A 20,992-nucleotide genomic window follows, 5' to 3' on the forward strand; every position below is an offset into this window, starting at 1 on the left:
TTTATTAAGAGAGTGCTTTGATGGACTGAGTGGCCACAATTAGACAGGTGTTGCTCCCTCTAACCCCTTTTATACCAACCCCCCCATATTTGTCTCTCTGCCTTACGACTTCTGCCACTGCCAATTAGCACATGGCCATGACTTCATCCACTAATGGCAATGAAGAGAGTTGAGAGGACAAGAGCAGCTCCTGGACTGACTGACTTATTATCTGACTTTTTATGGGCCTGTTTACAAAGCAAAAAACTGTAAAATATGTAGGAAAAAAAGTTTATTAATGTCTCTTAAGCAATAATCTACACAACAAGCAAATTACTGATGAAACTTTTAAAAGGATTTTTTGTTTCTAGTCTCCAGTCAATAGTTCAGTTGTTTTCTCAGCCGATAAAGCAACTAAAGCCATGTAATTAAAATTAATTAGATTCTATTTGTGGCCACGTGGCATGGCGGCGGCAGCAGTTTTATTCATTCTGCCAGCCAGGTTCTATTTACGTGACTGACACACAGAGTGAGCGAGTCGGGGGATGGAGAACAAGCTAATGGAATAACCGAGTGGGGGGAAGAAAAGTAGAGTAACAGAAATACAATACATCTAGTTGTGTGTGGAGCTGTGGATTGATTTTCAATTGCATTGGCGGTGTGCATGTACCTGGGAGCGTCAGATTGCAACAAGCTGACTGACTGCAGAGCCAACCCAGGTCTTACAGGTTTATCAGTGTGTTCTATATTCAAGTTGGATGCTTTGATTATTTGAATTGTAGGTCAAATAAAGAAGAAATCAAATGTGTATTTCTTCCTGTAGGCCCTCATTGCTTTGGGCCACATTTCACTACAGCTGGCTGAGTCAATATTAGGCCATTTGAGGCCTAATGAGTGCTTCTGATGAGATCTTATTCTGTCCACTCAGCACTCCTCAGATCAGTGGTGTTAAAAAAAAAAAAACATTTGGTGAGTTGTGGGGTTATTTGGACTTTTCAACGTTTATGTGTATATACTGTATGTATGCATGTATAAATATACATATATACACTTGGGGTGTGAATCTCAGCACTGAGGACGATTTGATTCACATCTCAATGCGCTGCCAGTGATACGATACTTTAACGATACATGGAATTTTCTGGCGATATGATGCGATAATCATTTAGTTCAAATCACTGAGATCCAATACAATATGGTGCAATTTGATACAATTCAACATGATGCAAATAAGCAAAGGGAAAATAATAGAATTCAGTATGGTCCTACAAAAAGGATTTGACTTAATTCCTTCTAGGCACTTGGTAGTAAATTCTACTAAAGTGCTGTTTGTCTTTTTTTCTACGCATCACTTCTTGATCATTCTTTTTGCCATCTTAAAACAGCAACCACTTTTAAAAACAACTTTCCTCCCACTTTCACATCGGCTATGTAATTCCAATAGCAGTGGTTCAGTGGTGGAGTAAAACAATTCAACAATCACTGCTGTAAAAAATACAGTACAGCAACAGCAAAGTTAAAGTGACACTTTCAACAGTGCAATCAATGTTTGTTTGTTGGGGGGGGGGGGGGGTGCACTTGTTGCAGATCCACTTGTTCTGACCTGATTTGCTTGGTTTTCCCCCGGTGTCTGACGAGGAACTTGACGGGGAGGCGGCGGTAGACTGGTCCGTGTTGTGGTGTACCCTTTTAAGGGGTCATGCTGCCGTTGTACGGCTTCTTAACGCGGCATTCTTTGCAAATGACGGACGTTTTGTCAAGCGTCCCGTCGTTCCCGTCGTTCCCGACGTCCATGCTGTTTTACTAGTAGTTGTATGTGCCTCACGTGGGATATAATGACGGTGCATTCAATGCACCTGGGGAACAGCATATGGCGCGATGTTTAACCTTAATAAAACGGCGCTTGCATCGGATTTCATCGGATACCCACAAACGCATCGCGATGAATCTAGATTTCACCATCGCACTCATCGCTCAGGATGCATGGATTAATATCGATTATTTTCCACACTCATAATATACACATGCATATGTACAATAGTGTTGTGAAAATTTTCAGATTTCTTATTTGTCACCCTTAAATGTCTCAGATCAGACCTTTTCGTTGATTTGTTGTATTTGCATATTTAGTGATGCCTTACATTATCCGTGACTGTGTTGTTCTAGTTAACCTATCATAGCGGTGAAACGTGTTGGCATCGTGTCATGTTTAATTCATCCACTAGAGGTCGACAGAGGTAGGCCTTAACTACAATTACATCTGTTTAGTCACATTTACATACGTATGACAATTGTGCTGTGAATGTTGATTAGTGTATGTGAAGAACAGCTGTAGTGTATTATGGGTGGGTGGGGGGTCAGCTTTTTGACTAATATTTAATTTTTTTTTGATGATCTTAAACATTTAAGTGCAAAAACTAAGATATCAGAGTCAAAAACTCAGGGTGATTATCAGCAATCTTTGCTGTCCTCTAGTGGAGACTCATAGAATACAATAGCTTTTATAGTGCTTGAGGTTCTGCTTATTCAGAAGGCTTTCAATTGGTTGGAGGTGTGCTCCATTATAATACACAACTATGGAGTAAACCCCGGCATGTGCTTGAGTTCACAGACTATGGTATAATTAATCAGCAAAAACATTTATTAAAATCTAAAATGTCTAATGGCTACATGTAAATTTTTGACTGACCCGGTCCTCGTGTTAAAGTGCACAAATGGTACTTCCCTTATGTTGCAGGCAGTGTGATTTTTTTTGAGAAAGAAGCACTGGTACACTCCTAAACCCCACTTGTGTCCGATTGCATTGCAACTTCTTTCAAGCCTGCATCGCTCCTTCGAGAAAGCTATCAGCAAGATCTTAGGGAACGGTTTCCGGACGTGTTGGAATCACTATAGGAGGCCTGTTGAATGCCTCCACTAGCTTCATCTTGTCTGTTTGACACATATCCAGGCAGTCCTCACATAGGTTGCACGCCTTGACCAGATAAAACATCTTCGGGGGCTTAGGTGGTGGCACAGCGGGTGTGGGCGGGATAATGGGATTCCTGTCCAGGTTGGCTTTCTTCAGATTTTGCAGCCCCCTGAGGCACTTGGGGACGCGAGTGAATTTGTTGTCAGAGAGACCGATGTAGGTGAGCTCCTTCAATTCACCAATAGTGGTGGGAAGTGTTTGAAGCAGGTTGAGGCCCAGGTGGAGCGTTTGGAGATTCTGCAGCTGGCCAAGCTCCTTGGGGACATGTGTTAGACGGTTGTTGCAGCAATTTAAAAAAACAAGGTTTTTCAGTTGGCCGATAGACGGAGGGAGCACCTCTAGCTGCAGTCAAAAAACAGACCAGTCAACATCATGTACATTGTGGTCTATTTATAATCCTGTTGATTTGCAATTGAACACGGCATAGTTTTTAAAAATGCATAAATAAGCAAATTTAGCTATTTTTAAGCATAAAAATAGTAGCTAAACAAACTGAAATATATATACAAAGCATTAAGAAGACACATTTAATTTATAACTGCAGTATTCTACCCTGGTCACTGATACTTTTCATGTTTGGTGAGACAAGCACCGGACCTGATTGCTGGAACAACAGGCTTTTATTGCAGGTTTGAATTATTTCCCACAGGGGTACCGCCAAGAATTCTGGACCCCATTAAAAAAAAATCACCTTGGTGTACAGGCTCAAGTAACTTTGATTCTGTCTGTCTATTTTGCCTATACACACTTATCACTTATAATGTAACACAAAGTATACTTAAAGGCATTCAGTATAAATGTGTTATAAATCCAGCATACTCACATAGTTGCTGTGCAGGTCCAAAATTTGGATTTTGATGAAAACAGTAATAAAGTCAGGAAGCCTCCTAATCAGGTTCCGGCTCAGGTTCAATTCATCGATTTGGCAGACCTTATCGATACAAGACGGCACTATTGAGAACTCCTTGAAACTGAGATTGAGGCGCTGTTTGCCATCGGGTGTCAGCTGGACACACTTCTGGGCCATTTCCAAGTCGAATATCTTGGCTTTACTTTTTTTGCCTTTCTTCTCCTTAGGCATGCTTCTGCAATGTGATGTACTGTATTGATAAAATGTTTAGGCCTGTTGTTCAATGAAACTGGTAAAATAATCTTCAGAAAAAAATACAAATCAAGTTTTTGTTCAATTTAAATTTAAAAAAATGTCTTACCTGCTTTAATGATAGCTGCCAAAGTTCCAAAGGGGTCAGTGTTGCAAACTCATTTGCCAAACTGTAAATTACATAAAAAGTCACTGGTTTTAAATAAATACTCAAGAAAGTCACAGTTATGTTGTGCCTGTTATAAACTCAGCTGTGATTTCACTTGAACAAACATACCATTTGTGTTCTTGTGTTTCCAAGCAACTGCTGTCGTTGAACAGAACAGCTACAAAGTACTGTCTAAAGGCAGGGAACCCATGGCCCGAGAGCCACACATGGTTCTTTTGATGACTGCATCTGGCTCTAAATAAGATTTACTTATTTTTTAAAATTTTTATTTACACAAATACAGTCACCACCAACAATAATGTGTCCTACATCGTCAAGCTGTCGCTTTCGATAGCTGTATTTTAAGTTGCACGTAAGCTGAGTTCAGGTGCACTGGGAAATTGGAACGTGTAAAACCTTTCAATAGCACAAGGAATTAGAACACCTTGGTCAATTCACAGTTAAGCAAAAAATATGCATTGATGTGCTTTTTCTAAAATTGTTGTATCATGTATTTCATACTCACAGTGCCGTCCACCCTTTACTCGGACGCTTTGCTTGCCTTGTGTTCCAAATACTCTAATGTAGCTAGCGCTAGCTAAACTGCCCCTTGTTAAACACCTGTTTACACTCAACTATGTAACATATCTGAGAATGAGGTGAAATAAACAGCAGACCATCCATGTTAAGGAGAAATAGCAATAGCCGGACGACGTGTGAACCACGGCTGATGTAAACGTTATTTTTGTGTCTTTAAAGTGAACGATTTCATATGGATGACGTCACTGCGCTCGTTCACCTAGATTTGTTTATAGGCCCTCAGAAAAAAGTTGTACGTTATTTTACAGCAATTCATATATGTCCATATCGCACTTTAGAAATGGCAGGGCAGGTCTTTGAAACGCGGTTAAAAAAAACAGCAAAACAAGATTTGTAAGTTTGGCATGCATTTGTTTCAAAGTTGCAATACAGGTGTGACGTCATTGATATCTAGGAAACGTGATTTCTGCCACCAATGCAAACCCCCACAGTAACGGAAGCTAATCAACCACTAGATGGCACTGTTTTGTACTAAATGAGTTCAAGTGAACACTTGACAGGAATACTGCATTTTTGTCACTAGGCCAAAAAAAATTAACAATTGTAGCTAATTATTAATTTATAATAATTCAACGGATGTATGAAGCTACTGAAATAACAAACAACAATTAAACAAGAACAGAATCAGCAAGTATCTGGCATCTACTGTTATGTATGCTGTTGACAGTGTTGCCAACTCTTCAGTAAGGCTGTCCTGTCATCGGCTAATTAGCATATATTTGCATATGCTGTTGTGACTGATGCTGTAGAAAAAAGCATAAAAAATTAATTAGGTTTAGAACTACAAATACACTTGACTCGGTTTGTTAATTTAAAATTGACAATCACATCACTCACAATATAAAATAATAATATTGATATTATATTATATATATTATATTAATAATTATATTAATATAATAAAAGCCTCTCAGTGTATGTGTTAATGCATGATCACAGCATGTATATCAAACCATGCAATGTTGTTCTTTTCATAGTCAAAATAGGTGTGCCCCAATGATGTGCATTGTTAGCTAGCTCATGTTAACTCTTTCTCTTTCTTGTGTTATAATGCACAGAAAAGGGAAAATATGTGTGTTCATGTTTCACATAAGAATTGTGAATGATGGACAAAATTCCCCAAAAAGGGCAGGCAAGAGTTATGGCTAGCTGGACAATGTTTAAGTAAGGCGGCACCATGGAGGAAGTGGCGTTCATGTGTTTGTCTAAGCTTGGAAATGGATGTGGCTTTCCTGTCCTCAAACTATACGCCTGGTATGTTGTCTTTGCTTCAGGACAACCGCTTTAGGAAGGCCATTCCTTTTGCGGATGCTTAGTCATGATCCAGTTGGGAAGGAAGACCATTTACAATAAAATATGCGGAAAGGTTTTTCCAACAGAGTGTGTGTTTCTCCATGCTGGTATCGATTGGCGTCGATTGGCGAGTCACAGTGCATATTGGGATAAAAATTTATTGGGATAATAAATGCCAAAAAAAGTCATCTGTATGTACTTCACCTAACACTATTAAAACGGTTATTTTACCTAACAGGGGAGCTTTAAATCCACTCTCTATAGTCTCCTGAATGGCTGTAAACATCATAGTGCACGTATGATGTCATGACTTTTGCTGGCTAATAGCCGAAGAGTGAAGAGTGAGCCCGTCTGGTTCTCTTTAGTCTACTTGGCCTTGAGTTCCACGGAAAAGCGGAACATAGCAATAAGAGATGGCAGACAAATAAATCCTGCACTCGAATATCCAACTGTGATGCAAGACGTCATATTTTATCTCAATGTTATCGTCTTTAACAGTAGCAATAATAACTATAACACAGTGACGCTTCATACTTTTTTCTGACATCATTATAGTACTTAATAAAGAGGAAGTGGAGTTGTTCCCAAAGACAAAAAAACAAAACAAAACAAGCAATTGTTCCGTACCGGACACTAGTTGTTGTCCAGTGTCAATCACAGGATGCCAGATTTGAAGCCAGTATCTCATTCTGGCATCCTGTGATTTTCATTCCACGCTTTCATTATGTTCCGTTTTGTCCACTGACACTGCATTTATGCAACCACACAGGACATGGTGTGTGTGTGTGTGTGTGTGTGTGTGTGTATGAAAAGAGATGATGACATGACACGAGACACGCAGCGGTTTCATCTCCAACAATAGGTTTTGTTTGACTTTTTTAAACTGGTGACATCACTTGTTTTTATGTGAGGACACGTCTGCATTGTCTTTGTTTTGTCCATTGAGCTTCCCTCGGCGACCACTTCCTCATTATTCCAAATAAAGACTGGACTTAAAGTTGTCGGATGCACTCATTGACTGACTTTTGTACATTTCATAAAATATAAGTGAACTCCACTTAACTGTCTTAAACTAAGCAAACCGAATACGAGCAGCTGATGTTGTTGTTGTGTGTTACTGCTTTTTGTTCTCTTTTCTACCTAACACTTAAATATCCTCCCCTCTCATTACAGCACATCCATCACCGAGTACACCCCTCTGCTATTTTATGAGGAACTGTGAGAATATATTAATACCACATGGCCGTGCGGCAATTTAAAGTAAACACAACGACAGCACTCCATAGGTTGCTGCTATACTGTATACTGTATATACTTCATATATAGTGTGTAGTATTTGTGTGTGGCGTTACCGATGTGCTAAATTTCCTAACCACAGTCGGTTGGATTCCATCAAAATGAAGCGCCGCTTTTAACCAAATTGGAGTCAGTTATTTGAGATTCCCTACACATGGGACTCATTTTGCTGTCAGGGGGTGCCATTAAATTATAGCATAATATGAAGAAGGTGCAAAATGATGGCGTAGCTAAAAATGTTCTGGGAATCGGAGGAACTGAGGTCTTTTCAGTGTTGCGGCACTTTGAGGCATCAGAGTACTGGTATGTTTTTACAATGTGGGTGATGAAAAGGTGTGAGGAGAGAGTGCGAGGTTGCCATGGTGCCATTAAGCAACATACAAAACAGACACAACTTAACATGGGCTTTATTGACGATTTCACAACATGGAACTATATCAAATCTATTGAACCTGTGGCTCGAGGGCCAGATACTGTATGGCTGTAACAATAACAATAACATGTATTTATTTACCTTTCACATACATTTTAAAGTAAAACACGACAGAAATCACAGTGTTAAAAATGACATTCAGAATAGAAAACATCATTAAAAATAATTAATATTGCGATCAGAGACTTGGTAGGATATGACTCTTACTGAAATACATTTTAAAATATGTGGCTTTCTCTTTCCCGACACTGACACTGAGGTAATAAATGAAATAAGGGTCATTTACTCCTGTAGACCTCCTTGCATTTCCCCCCTGCTGACCGCCATAACGAATATATTGTACTGTATCTATGCAGTCCATCAGCGGTTAACTTTTGATGTGCAAGCAAATACTCGATAATTGCCAGATGATTTTGTTTGGAAAAATATGCACGACTGCAACTGCAATTGGAGCACTATTGAATTGAAAGGTCAGTGGAGGTCACTGAGAGGGAAAACTGAGAAGCAGAGAGGCTCGAATCTCACACACATGGTTCTTGTTAGATGATTCCCGTTAAGAGCATTGGGGTGATGGAAGAAACTTTACATTTCACAGTTTTCAGGACATTTGAAAAATGTTTCTCCCCTCAACTTTTATTCATTGCATCTTTAAACAACTCAGCGTAGAGCTCAAATAAACCTTAGAAAACAATACAGTATACAGAATTTAAATGACGTTTCCCTTTTTCGTCCTGTTGTGTTTTTGATTACAGTCATAACAGATTTCAATTAAGTAAATAACCGTAACAAAAATAAAAATCACATTATATTCAGTGCTACACATTTGCTCAACACACTCATTTAAACGCAACCTACAAAACTCAAGTGATTAAATGCTCTAATAGAGTATAGTAATATTACAGGAGTGTGGAAATCCCACTTAGATCCACACCGGCACACCTTTTGTGTTTTGCCGAGAGTTATTCCTTGTTTTTTTCTCCGTCATCAAAATGCAGGCATGTTCTTTGACTCCAATTTAGGTTATTTGGCAGCGGCTAACAGGAACGTTTATGGTAAAAAAAATACGAAAAGATGGATTCACACATGACATATTGTATATATGTCACCGGAAAACGTCTACAATTTTTGCATACATTTTTGACGTTAATCAAAAAATGTGCTAACTAAGACGTATGCTAACCAAGGTTCCACAACAATTTAACTAAATGTTAATGTTAACTGTCCCCATTGTTACTTTGTCTTCCATTTTTACAACCAAAATGTTTGCTATCTATAAAATATCTATTTTGACACTACTCCTGAAATCCCCAAAACATCCAGTTAAGCACAATTACAGGTTTTGTAATTTATTAATTTGTGATTTATGATTGGGTAATAAAAGTGGAAGGCCTTTTCTGCATCGAGCACACTATTACAGTATATTGTGGAAGTAGTGTAGTGTGTAACGTAGTGTAGTTATGGAGGAGGGAGGAGGAATTTGCTGCATAGGTTTCAAGTTCAGCGGTGCTCCTTTTCCATGCCTCAATCCAAGGACCATGAAATGGAAATAAGAGACTTTACGCTGTCAACATCAGCACTGAGCGACTATCACAAATGATTTGAGGTACTTGAGAAATAACCCAAAACATACTGCAGTTTGTTTGGCTGCAGATGTACAATACTTTGAACCTTTTGCAGTATTTTGTTTACCACACACACACACGCAGCTGAACGCTTGCACCGATGCATTTATCAGCGTGTGCATGTGTCACTGATAAATTGGCTGTTAAGCTGATGTTGGCGCTACATGAAAGTGTCTCGCAAACTTGATCATAGGGCCGCGGGGGTGGGGGGTGGGGGGTCTGAGGGTAAGTCGCTACTTTAATATCAACTCTCTTGAGTTGTGGCGACTGTAAATTATAGTCCGACACTCAAAAAGCAGACTTAGCACAGATGTTGTGAGGCAAGATAAGGCGGGGAAATACACTGAAAGCTAATCACACGGCAGATTATGTTGGGTCACATTTGTGTGTGTTTATTGCCTCTCTGAAAAGCTAACTTGACAATAAACTTGAATCGGAAATGCTGGTAATTCCAAAACGTTATTTTGTAGTAAATCCCACACTTCACCACCAGTCAAAGTTCATGATATGTACAATTTCATCTCATCCATTAGAATACAAATATGAAAGACTATAAATAAACAAGCATATTTACATACTGTACATTTTCATAACTGCTGTTCCCCGAAAAGAATCTGAGCATACACCGTGCCGTTCCGCGATGTCTTTGCTTCCGGGATGGGCTTCATCAGATCCAGTTCTGCATAGGTCAGATTCTCCTCCACTATCTTCGGCTGGCGTTGCGAGGACAGAAGAGCAAGAGGAAACACGGAGGAGGATACAGAAGAAAAAAATAAAGGGTAAGGATGGAGGGATGTGATCCAAATAAAATTTTATGAAAAAATCCAAACGTTTCATTTTCTAGAGGTGCACGGCAACTACTATATAGACTCCATGTATGTATCTTCCCCACTGATGGGAAGAGTCTAGCGCTGAAACCAAACATATTGCTCTTACTGTTAATGCGATTTGAAATCCTTTTAAATCGTGTGATCATTGAGGGTCTGAACGAAACAAACCTGACAGCGTTCCAGTCATAATCATAGTAAAAAAAAGGAAATATGTGTACTCACCAAAAGTACTTTCCTTGGTTGTGGTTTTAAAAGTTTTGGTTTCCTTTTGTCTCCAATGGGAACTGCAGAGTTAAAATAAAGATGAATGTGGTTTTGTAAATAGAAACCAGAGCAGCAAATATGATGTATGCACGGTACAATAGAATGTGGCTTTGCAAAAAAGCAATAATCAGCATTTGTAGTTCAGAAAAACATGAACTCATTTTTTTTTAATATGGAGTTTCAGATCAATGTTTGAAATGTGGGAATGGATCAACACAAAGATAGAAGTCATAGATTACATTCCAGCAGCTAATTACCAAGTACAACCGAGATATGGTTTGAATGGATTGAGAATGTTCAGTGGACAATGCCATCACCCAAGGTTATCCCAAGGTAGGTTTCCTTTTCATTCCAGAGCAGAAAACTGAAGTTGGAAAAAGTAAAAAAAAAAAAAAAGTAAAAAAATAAACAAAAAGCTAACCCCTTACCGTTTTTCCCAAAAATCAACACCAAATTTTCTGCATTTTTGGGGTCCTGCCGGTACCCCCGATGAGGGTGTGGGAGGTTTCCGCTTTTTATTAAAGAGCAGAAAACTGCAGTTGAAAAAAGTTGGAAAAAAAACGGAAAATGAAAGGCTAACCCCTTACTGTTTTTCCCAAAAATGGACACCTGAAAAAAAACTCATTTTCTGCATTTTTGTGGTCCTGCCGGGACCTCCAGAAAGGGTGTGGGAGGTTTCCACTTCATTCTACAGCAGAAAACTGCATTTGAAAAAAGTTGCCAAAAAAAAAAACGGAAGGTTAAACCCTTACCGTTTTTCTCAAAAATTGACAAAAAATGAAAGGCTAACCCCTTACTGTTTTTCCCAAAAATTGACACCTGGAAAAAAAACTCATTTTCTGCATTTTTGTGGTCCTGCCGGGACCTCCAGAAAGGGTGTGGGAGGTTTCCACTTCATTCTACAGCAGAAAACTGCATTTGAAAAAAGTTGCCAAAAAAAAAAAACGGAAGGTTAAACCCTTACCGTTTTTCTCAAAAATTGACAAAAAATGAAAGGCTAACCCCTTACTGTTTTTCCCAAAAATGGACACCTGGAAAAAAAACTCATTTTCTGCATTTTTGTGGTCCTGCCGGGACCTCCAGAGAGGGTGTGGGAGGTTTCCACTTCATTCAGAAAAAACAAAAAACAAAACAAAATGGAAGGCTAACCCCTTACTGTTTTTCTCAAAAATCGGCACCTGGAAAAATACAAATTTTCTGCAGTTTTTTTGTCCTGCCGGGACTCCCAGGGAGTTGGGACCTTTTCCACTTTATGTTAAGCCCTGGTGCTCCCCAGCCGGGGCGTAACAGTAATACTTTTTTTTTTAGGATCGCTGTGCTCTCACCTTTTGCAGGTATCTCTGGTGGGATTTCCTCTTGGTAATGTTTGCTCTTTTTCTTTCTGTATCTTCGCTCCTTCTTTGGTAGGGCAGGAGATACGCTGAGCACACTGGTGACGGTTTCTCCTGAGCTGCAATCAAATATCAGAGCATAATATGGAATAAATGGATTAAGGGTAGAACTATACTCAAGTTCTGGTTACTAGAGCAATACAATACACCAATACACGTGATAGCCAACCATACCAAGTAAAACTGAAATGGTATAGCCGATAAGAAATTTAGAAACTACTTATCAGTTATCAGTCAACTTTAAAATGTATTTTCCACCAAATGCAATTCATATTGCACAATTTAAGGCAAAAATTCAACTGTTTCTATAGTACTGTGAATAAATCGGCATTAATTCTTACCTATTTTGAGAACTTTTGACCAGATGGTAATTATCTGCAAAGAAACAGTGAAGAGACAAGAGTCAGATTTTTTAGTTGGTAAAGAAGATGTAAGACGAGGAGGAAAGAAACAGAGAAAACATAGATGTTACAGGTCAATAGTGAGTTTCATTTCTGTGGTCGGACCTTTTAACCGCTGCTTCCTCTGTATGTACTGGCAGGTTACCGTCATTGTGAACAGACACATGCACAGCAGGCCCACTGAGCAAATCAGCACAGCGCAAAGGTAAACATCTGGAAGCAAAAAAATATATATATATATATTTCTGTGTTTACATTGACATAGCGTATCCTTTGGGCTGGGCTATTTTTGCCTACCATTGCCTACAATAAATGTGACGACTTACCTTCAAACAAGCTCCACAGGCTTTCCTTTTTGGCCTTGGTAGCCGGAAACACATGTACTGTACAAGAATGAAAAAAGACACAGAGTAAGAAAAGAAACATGTAAAGTCTATAGCGGCAACTGTGGCTTCCTCTCCTGCCAGACTAAATTTACTGTTAAAACAAAGCTAAACTTAGCAGCGCAGCTACTTGTCAGCTCATCTTCATGTTCAAAAGTGCATATATTACTGTATTATCAATTATGCAAATGTACTAGATTGAATAAATTGGATACACCGTTTTGTTTTTAAAGATACTTTAGGGGATATATCCCAATTTGGTGCAATTTGGTACTGTAGAAACTGAACTTAAAACTGAAACCAGCAAGAAAATGCATCCAAGAGTCAAATTGATACATATTGGCAGGTCTGCCAAATAATGACTATCAATATCAAGAATATCAATAAACACCCAAAATAATGCAGAATGCCAGGAAAGTGATAGAACAAGGAATAACACATTCCTTTTTTCCAATGTGAATTTCATTGGTTTGATTATGGAATCATTTGTATTGACGTGTAGACCACAGCAACTTTTCTGAAATATATTTCATGTACAGTATATTCATACATATGGAGATTCAGACCAGTGCTGTAGAAACTTTCACAGTGACATCACTTTTGTATATGATCATATAAGATGATCTCATGTAGTGCTTTGTTCCAAGCATAACAAACAAATAGTGCGTGATGCCATAAAGCTAGATTACATTACTACATCCTGAGTGGCCACTGCAACGATAAGTATATGATATCAATATTTCTGTTAAAACCAACATGACAAGGGCTAAAATATCACAGAAGCTGCATGACAAACACATATTTCATCATCAACTACAATGTTGGAGACCAGTTCCAGAAACCTAAGGTAAGTCCAATGCAAAATAGCCGACATTGGGTGAAGTCTTAAGAAGTGACAAAACACATGATGTGTTGGAATGTGATGTCATTCTTTCTGATGTCATTAAATAGTTTTTTGGGGTGGGGCCAAAGCTTCAGTTTTTGTCAATGAACTTTAGTGTATGTCCTTTCTGTTGCTGGATAACCTTATAGACCACTCAACTGGGGCAGTCAGGGCTTCCTTTTCCATTACGTATGTAACAGAGTTGTGGCTGAAGACTCCACGCCCTAAGTGTGGCTTTGTTTGCAGACCCAATGAATGAAAAGTAAATGGCCAGCATCGGGAGAGACTAGTTTCCTTTTCGGCAGAATGGAAGTACAAGGGGACGGACAACACAATGGTCCAATTCGTAAGTACCACCACTAATTGAGGCAAAAAACTGTTGTCATGAGTTTAGAACTTCCAACTATGTTTCAGGCCGCCGATTCCAACGACGATTAGGGCGTGGAGCACCAAATGTGGGAGCCCTTCGAGTCAATGTTTGTGTCTCCAACCAAGAGATCACCATTTCCTTTCAGGTGGTGCCAAGGCAGCCTGAAGACACTGACAATGAAAACATTGACAACAACATTATTGCCAACATAGAAGGCAGCGACGGTAATAGCGAAGACATTGACAACAATCCTAGTAGTGACGACACTGATGGAAATATCGAAGACTCTGACGTCAGTAATGAAGACAGTGAAAACAACGATGCCAATATCGAGGACTTTGACGTCAGCAATGAAGACAGTGAAAACAATGAGGCCAATATTGAAGACAATGACAGCGATAATGCTGATGGTGTTTCTGATAATGAAGAAAATGCAAATATTGATGATAGCGATGCCAATATTGGGGAGAATGATGACAATATTGAGGACAATGACGACAACATTGAGGACAATGATGCAAATGTCGAAGACAACGATGACTCCATTGAAGACAATGATGCCAATGTTGACAACGATGACGATATTGAGGACAATGATGCCAATGTTGATGACAATATTGATGACAGCGACAATGATCCCAATAATGAGGACAGCGAGGCAACAACAGAGGAAAGCGACAGCGATGTAACGAGCGTTCAAAGTGAGGATAATGATCACATCACCATTGAAAACCCAGAATTCAACATTTCAATGGGCGTAATGCCATTTTCACACGGCAATATCACACAGAACATTTTCATAGAATTCCATGGAACCAATACGGACGGTTTTGAAAGTGACAATGAAGAATGACAGCGAAGTCGTGAATAAAATAGAAAAGACGTTTCCGCAAATGTTGACAATGTTGAAATGTGTGTGTGGGGGTGTCGTTAACAGGAACCAACTAGACGCATATGCATATGTACATGTGGTGCCAATTGTGCGTGAATGTGTATCACCTGCAGCCAATGTCCATAACAGACATTTTTGTAGTCTTTTAAACATGAAATAAGATTACTGTTTTAATCTATGAAGATGGTGTTTTAGTTTTAATGTTTTAGTTTAAGTACTGAATGTGGCCTTCAGTATTTAAATGCTACAAAAATGCATGCAAGTTGTGTGGCAGGATAGTTATAGCCCCACTACTAATGCCCCCATGGTTTACATGGGTCTATTACTTTACTCTGTGAGGTTTTTGTGTGAGTTTAATGAGCAAAATTTCTACAACTGCCATGATGTCAGTGCATCATTTATTTTCAGGTTCCGAAATGGCTTTGTCAGCATGAGGCTCAACACACTGAAGCAATTAAATGATGGGATGAAGCTGCAGTACAACTACTGTTATGCTCAACTAGAACATGTCCTCTATTAAGATGCAGAATCAAAAGACCGGGGAACAGAGTTGCAGTTGAAGTGGTGCATATATGAAAGTCCAACCAAACACTGGTAGCATCTGTATGCTAATGTGGGATAGCGTGAATGGGGATTCTGTTTATTCATCATCAACTGAGTCAGTCTTTTTATGTCATCCTCTTTTCTGTAATCCAAAAGTGTGTGACTTAACAATACCCTCAATTATACAACCAATCTTCTTTTCAGCAACACAAGCCTACAGTTGTGTGTGATGTGTGTCCCTCTTTTTTGCCACTTCCGAAATATGCATTTTCCTCCCATTTTTTTGTACCCTCGGACTGATAACAGAGTACCCAAAGCATTCCAGAAAACGCCCTTGCTAAGCTGCACTTCTACATTACTGTACCTGATCTAAGTTTGTCTCTGCTGTCTTTTTCTTCTAAATCTGCCATGTTTACTTTTGGCTTGGTTAGGTATTTTTTGTGTGAGTGAATGAGGAAACACCCGGTATCCTGGACATCTGATGTCACTGGACCTGACGGGTTCACTGCCCCACACACTCATCTATCCAACTCTGACTTGTGGACCCTCGTTCACTTGTTTATTATCCTGAAGTGCTGGTGGTTTATCAGAAGGAAAGCCAATATTGAGCTTCTCTATTGAGAACTGTTTTGTTTAATATAAAATACATCTGCTGGAGTACTCCCCACCCCTTCATAATTCAAAGTGTCCTCTTCTTCGTTGTTCCATTCTGCTGAGTCGCTCTGCACTCTACAGTGGGAGGAAACTCTTTGACTTGGCCAACATCAACAGCTCATCTTCAGGTCTGTGTCTGACCGACCCACACTTGGCCTAGATCACAAAGTCACCCGACAGAGTTACAGCCCAAAACCATCACATCCACGGAAAATTGTGGTGGCTGAGTAATATCTAGTGTTATTTTATCATGCAATCTTTTTAAAAAGCTGGACTTATTATTTCTAGTATGAGTTGACGAGCACCACAGACTTATGGATTTACCTGATACTAAACTAAAATTAAAATGTGTTGTTTTTTTACTATTGATTATTCTGCATAATTTCTCAACAAATTTAAACTTTAAGGAACAAAATGTGCAGTCTGTTCACAATGCACTGCTGGAAACACTGCTCAGGGCCAGCAAGGCTTTCTCTGCTGGCCTACTGACCTACATTTACAATTTAAATACTAGCATTTGTTCTATTAAATAGTATTAATTTATTCCAACAGTCAATTACTGTGTGAATTCGGGCAAGCATTCACACATCTAAGATTCTGCACGACTCTTATGAGGTATGAATGTGAGTGTGAATGGTTGTTTGTCTATATGTGCCCTGTGATTGGCTGGCAACCAGTCCAGTGTGTACCCCGCCTCTCGCCCGAAGACAGCTGGGATAGGCTCCAGCACCCCTGCCACCCTCGTGAGGATAAGCGGTAGAAAATGAATGAATGAATTATTGCACCCTTTTTCAACGGTGAACTAGTTTTCATTTAGTAGTGTGTTTTTTCGCTGTATTGCTTTCAGTAGTGTGTGTAGGTTTGTGTTGCCAGCTCAAAAGTGTGTTACACTTCCGATGACAATAATAATATACAGTACAAACCAAAAATACAGTATGTCTTTAAAATTGAACAAATTTGTTGCCATAAGACTAAGAAGCAGACCGAGCAAAAGACAGCAAAAAGTTCGCCTTCTGCAGTACTTTGTTATGACAATAAAGAGGTTTCTGTCCCACATGTGTCATCCATTCCACCCAGTGAGTCAGAAAAGGAGCACAGAAAGCCCACACTGCTTCTGCTCATACACCAAGTTCATCTACTCGGTCTAAGCCGCAAGTTCTTGCCACGGATGATGCTTTTATACTCAGGCTGGATCGCCACCAATGACATTTCTCCCTCCAAATCAAAAGCAGGAAAATGCATTTAGCTTGCCACTGCAGAAAGGAGGGGTTGCGTTTTTGCTTGCAACTAGATCTCGTCTGCTTAGTTGACTTACCTACATCTGTCTGCGTGATGTAGCAGTATTTGGTAGAGGCGGTAATACACATGGCACATAGTCAAAGTCATCTTTATGGCTCTTTGCTGATGGGGGCAGATTTAACACTGTGCTCTGCTTAAACCTCAAACAGCTTGATCACACATGGGAGCCGTTTAAAACATCTGCAGGTCCATAGAACATCTCTGTAGACCGACCTGTGTAAAAATGTGGTTTCACTTTTATCAAAACATTTGACAGTGCTTCTGTTGTGGTAACAGAAATAGCTGTCAAGTCTCCGCCCTGCATAATTAACACAGTGAAGTCATTCTGTACCAAACTCACCACGGCTACTGGCTTCTCTTTGTAAGAATGAATAGTAGTGGAACTATCATCCTGCCACATCAGTCATTTCAAAAACAATCATATTTATATGTCATTAGTTTTAAAATACTGTAGCGAGACCACTGATTTAGACAAGAATAACAAAGAGTAGTGGACTTATCATAGATCCCATTTCATCTAGTGACCCACCAGTCCGTGTAATTTACCTTATACATATTTTATGTTTAATGCAGAGCTGTGACTCAACTCACGGCCCATCGGACGACACCCACTAGCCATCAAGTCAAAAGCCTGACCTGTCAACTCATCGTCCAGCGTGGACCCTTAATGCATCAGGGCGTTAGGTTTACCCAAGTACTTTCAACACAGTCACACCAGATGGCATCCGTTACACTCACCTCGTAGTTCAGTTGTAGCTGTACAGTTGGACGACGCCTTCCAGCGATCCTGGTGCTTTTTAAACTCCTGAACTCGACATATGTAAAGACCTCTGTCACCCTCTGACACGTTCAAGATCAACAAGTCAAAGATCTTGCCCTGCTTCACCACCGTCAGCTTCATCTTCGGCCACGAGAAACTCTTTGTGTAGTTCCCATAGAAACGGGCCTTTCTCATGTTGACACGAGCGATGAGGAGTTCGTCGTCTGCCGTGTCTGTGCCCGCCGGTAGGAAGGTCCATTTCACTACAGGTAAAGCGGCATTACGGCGCCGCTGAGAAACTACGCATTTGAGTGTGATGTTTTGACCCTCCTGGGCCACTGTGAAGGGGGAAGGGGTGATGGTGACGTTTATGGTGGAACACAAATCTGTGGAAGCAGGTGAAACACCATATATTAGAGATAACTTAGTTTCAGTTACATTTGGTGACAGTCGTCTGTCTTAAAGGGGATCTTTTATGCTTTTTCCACTTTTCTGACCAATACATGTTGTTAGAATGTTATATTCTCGTGTTAAACGATGCCAAAGTTTCCGATAATGGGGTTTCTGCATATGGAAGTGAGCCCTGAAAGAAGTTTGGGATGGATCTGAACACTCGGTCTCAGAGAGTTTTTTCTAATACCGGTTCCCTGTGATGTCATAGTGAGCCGGACTTCCTTATATGGCCGTGCTCAGCTACAAGCTGTACCAGTTTGTGTTAGCGGTGCAAACTGGGTGGGACCAATCACAGCGAAGTAAGCGTACCCAGACGTGGGCCGTAGGTGGAATAATTTAAATGGGAATGGGAATCCAAGGAAATACAGCTGGAATAGGTGCAGATTCTGGAAGATCTAGAAAGCTTTCTGTGCGGGTTATTGTGTGTAGCTGCTCCACAGGAGTCCACAGTTCAATATAAAAGGGCAGAAAATAAGCATAATAGATCCCCTTTAAAATAGGACTTTTCTTTTAGTAAACAAAATTACCTATACATTAATAAAGGTATTAATAAAACAATATGTCCATTAGTGTGGCTTGCAATAATGCAGAACCTTACGTCTTTGCATGTGATAACTACTGTAGCGATTTATGTATATCACATATAAATACAGACTTTGCATGACATTCAAAGTACATGCATTACCAGTTTTAACAGAAGGAACAGAAGGAAAGTACTTTGGTTTATCACAAACACACACGTTCCTGTTACAGATGCAACTGGCAGGAGTACAGAAATAACCTTAGAAGTCATAAGATTCTGAATTTCTCCCTCCTCCCCAGATGTGTTCCTTTTGTGACATCCTTTCTGATAGAGCAAACAATCATTGTTTCCTACCTCCCAACAGCGCTTGAATGAGGAGAGCAAAGACCACAGAGGAGATCATTTTCCACGACTGCAGCCTCCATAAAGTCAATGGTTGTGAGCAAAATCAGCCCAAAGTTTCCTCCGCCTTCTTTGCCCACTTTTCCTCCCTCCAACAGGGCAGTGTAATAGGAAACACTGCACACTGTTTCTTCAAGAACCTCCCCTTTCCCTCCCTCCTAGTGTCTCACACACTGACACACACACACACACACACACACACACTACATACTGCATCTGGCAAATGAGTGGGGAAACGTGAGTTCCTGCGTTTAGGATGGAGGGCGGCAAGCAGCAATGTGGTGGAGGGTGACGCCGAGAAAATCACACTTCCAGCTGTGGAGAGACCTCAAGTCAGGGCTTTTATTGAAGCACATACACATTTTGACAAGGGAGTGGGTGGCAAGGGGTGGATTAGTTTGTGTTTGCGTGTGGCCATACAGATCTGTTCATACAGATGAATTCTGCATTAAATGTTGCTTAACCTGAGCTATGGTGATGAAATGGTGATTTCATTTAAATATTATGCATGCAAGCCTTTACATCTTCCATTGTGTTTCTATATCATAATAGGGTCTCAATACTGCATTTTTTGAGTCTTGGTAGACATTTTATTGAACAGAGTTCAATAAAAACCATACAGCATATATATGATATTATATATTTTGTATTTTATTTCACATTTTTGTGCTATTTTTGGTTTTTATTAATGAATAAAATGTCAATGTTGCTGATTTTTCCATACTGTATTCTTATTCTGCTGGGTAGTTAGCATGTTGGCCACACTGTTAGGAATTTGGGGAGACCCGGGTTCGATTCCCCATCTGGGCGTCTTTGTGTGGAGTTTCATGTTCTCCCGGTCGTGGGTTTTCTCCGGGTACTCCGGTTTCCTCCCACATTCCAAAAACGTGCATTTTAGGTTCATTAGCAGTCTAAATTGTCCATGATTGTCAAAATGCAATCACTTTTTAGTCCATTACAGCTTTCCAGGAGTAATACTGCCCCCATGTGGGAGATATTAATATTTTAGTCAGTGCTTGGGCCTTGCCTTGCTAAATCATGAGCGTGTAGTATATGTGTCAGTAGAGCATCTGGACGGCAAGACACAAATAGACATGGGTCTGGTCTGGCCAGTTTCTGGTTCATGTTTATTCTGATCTTAGAATAATAAACATATCTGGAGACTTGTCGTTTAAACACATGCGTGTAACGTGTCTCAAGAATTGAATAAAACATCGAGAGTCATCATGGAGTTACGCAATGAGGTGTGAGGTGTCATGTGCAGCAAAACGTGAGCAAACAATATGGCCTGGTTGACCTCTGACTCAGATGCCACGCTTGTCAGGTACACATCATCCTGTCAATCAAGCTGCTCTGACCTTTTTAACATTGCATGTCATTGGAAACCTCCGGCACTGGATGCTGTAGTTTGGTTGTTGGAGAGGCGAGTCACTGTTGCCACAAGCTGGAACAAATATTAATGGAAAATGGAGAAAGAAAAGAGTATTTAGATTGGTAAAG

The 20,992-nt window shown here is 39.9% G+C and overlaps 2 protein-coding genes across 2 annotated transcripts; both read right to left on the reverse strand.

Annotated features, from left to right (window-relative positions):
- Nucleotides 1-2,467: 2,467 nt before the first annotated feature.
- On the reverse strand, nucleotides 2,468-4,457 carry LOC131109436 (uncharacterized). Its single transcript, XM_078789141.1, has 4 exons — nucleotides 4,330-4,457; nucleotides 4,162-4,222; nucleotides 3,774-4,050; nucleotides 2,468-3,292 (listed from the first exon to the last, which is right to left on the reverse strand). The coding sequence occupies exons 3-4, from the start codon at nucleotides 4,029-4,031 to the stop codon at nucleotides 2,837-2,839; spliced, it is 714 nt and encodes a 237-aa protein (XP_078645267.1). The 5' UTR covers nucleotides 4,032-4,050; nucleotides 4,162-4,222; nucleotides 4,330-4,457; the 3' UTR covers nucleotides 2,468-2,836.
- A 5,186-nt stretch (nucleotides 4,458-9,643) lies between these two features.
- vstm4b (V-set and transmembrane domain containing 4b) lies at nucleotides 9,644-19,678 on the reverse strand. Its single transcript, XM_078789022.1, has 8 exons — nucleotides 19,445-19,678; nucleotides 18,093-18,500; nucleotides 12,657-12,713; nucleotides 12,436-12,543; nucleotides 12,271-12,304; nucleotides 11,864-11,988; nucleotides 10,497-10,558; nucleotides 9,644-10,157 (listed from the first exon to the last, which is right to left on the reverse strand). The coding sequence occupies exons 1-8, from the start codon at nucleotides 19,491-19,493 to the stop codon at nucleotides 10,032-10,034; spliced, it is 969 nt and encodes a 322-aa protein (XP_078645148.1). The 5' UTR covers nucleotides 19,494-19,678; the 3' UTR covers nucleotides 9,644-10,031.
- Nucleotides 19,679-20,992: the final 1,314 nt, after the last annotated feature.

This window comes from Doryrhamphus excisus, linkage group LG2 (assembly GCF_037039965.1).
Source record: "Doryrhamphus excisus strain RoL-2023G ecotype Guam linkage group LG2, RoL_Dexc_Guam_v1.1, whole genome shotgun sequence".
Taxonomy (NCBI): Eukaryota; Metazoa; Chordata; class Actinopteri; order Syngnathiformes; family Syngnathidae; genus Doryrhamphus; species Doryrhamphus excisus.

What these genes read in the sequence shown, in the direction of transcription:
- LOC131109436 (XM_078789141.1), bottom strand. Translation starts at nt 4,031, where the DNA reads ATGCCTAAGGAGAAGAAAGGCAAAAAAAGTAAAGCCAAGATATTCGAC. An exon ending in TGGACCTGCACAGCAACTAT is followed by an intron (nt 3,293 to 3,773) that starts GTGAGTATGCTG and finishes TTTTGACTGCAG; the next exon opens with CTAGAGGTGCTCCCTCCGTC.
- vstm4b (XM_078789022.1), bottom strand. Translation starts at nt 19,493, where the DNA reads ATGATCTCCTCTGTGGTCTTTGCTCTCCTCATTCAAGCGCTGTTGGGA. An exon ending in CCTGTGGAGCTTGTTTGAAG is followed by an intron (nt 12,544 to 12,656) that starts GTAAGTCGTCAC and finishes TTTTGCTTCCAG; the next exon opens with ATGTTTACCTTTGCGCTGTG. An exon ending in GAGGAAGCAGCGGTTAAAAG is followed by an intron (nt 12,305 to 12,435) that starts GTCCGACCACAG and finishes GTTTCTTTGCAG; the next exon opens with ATAATTACCATCTGGTCAAA.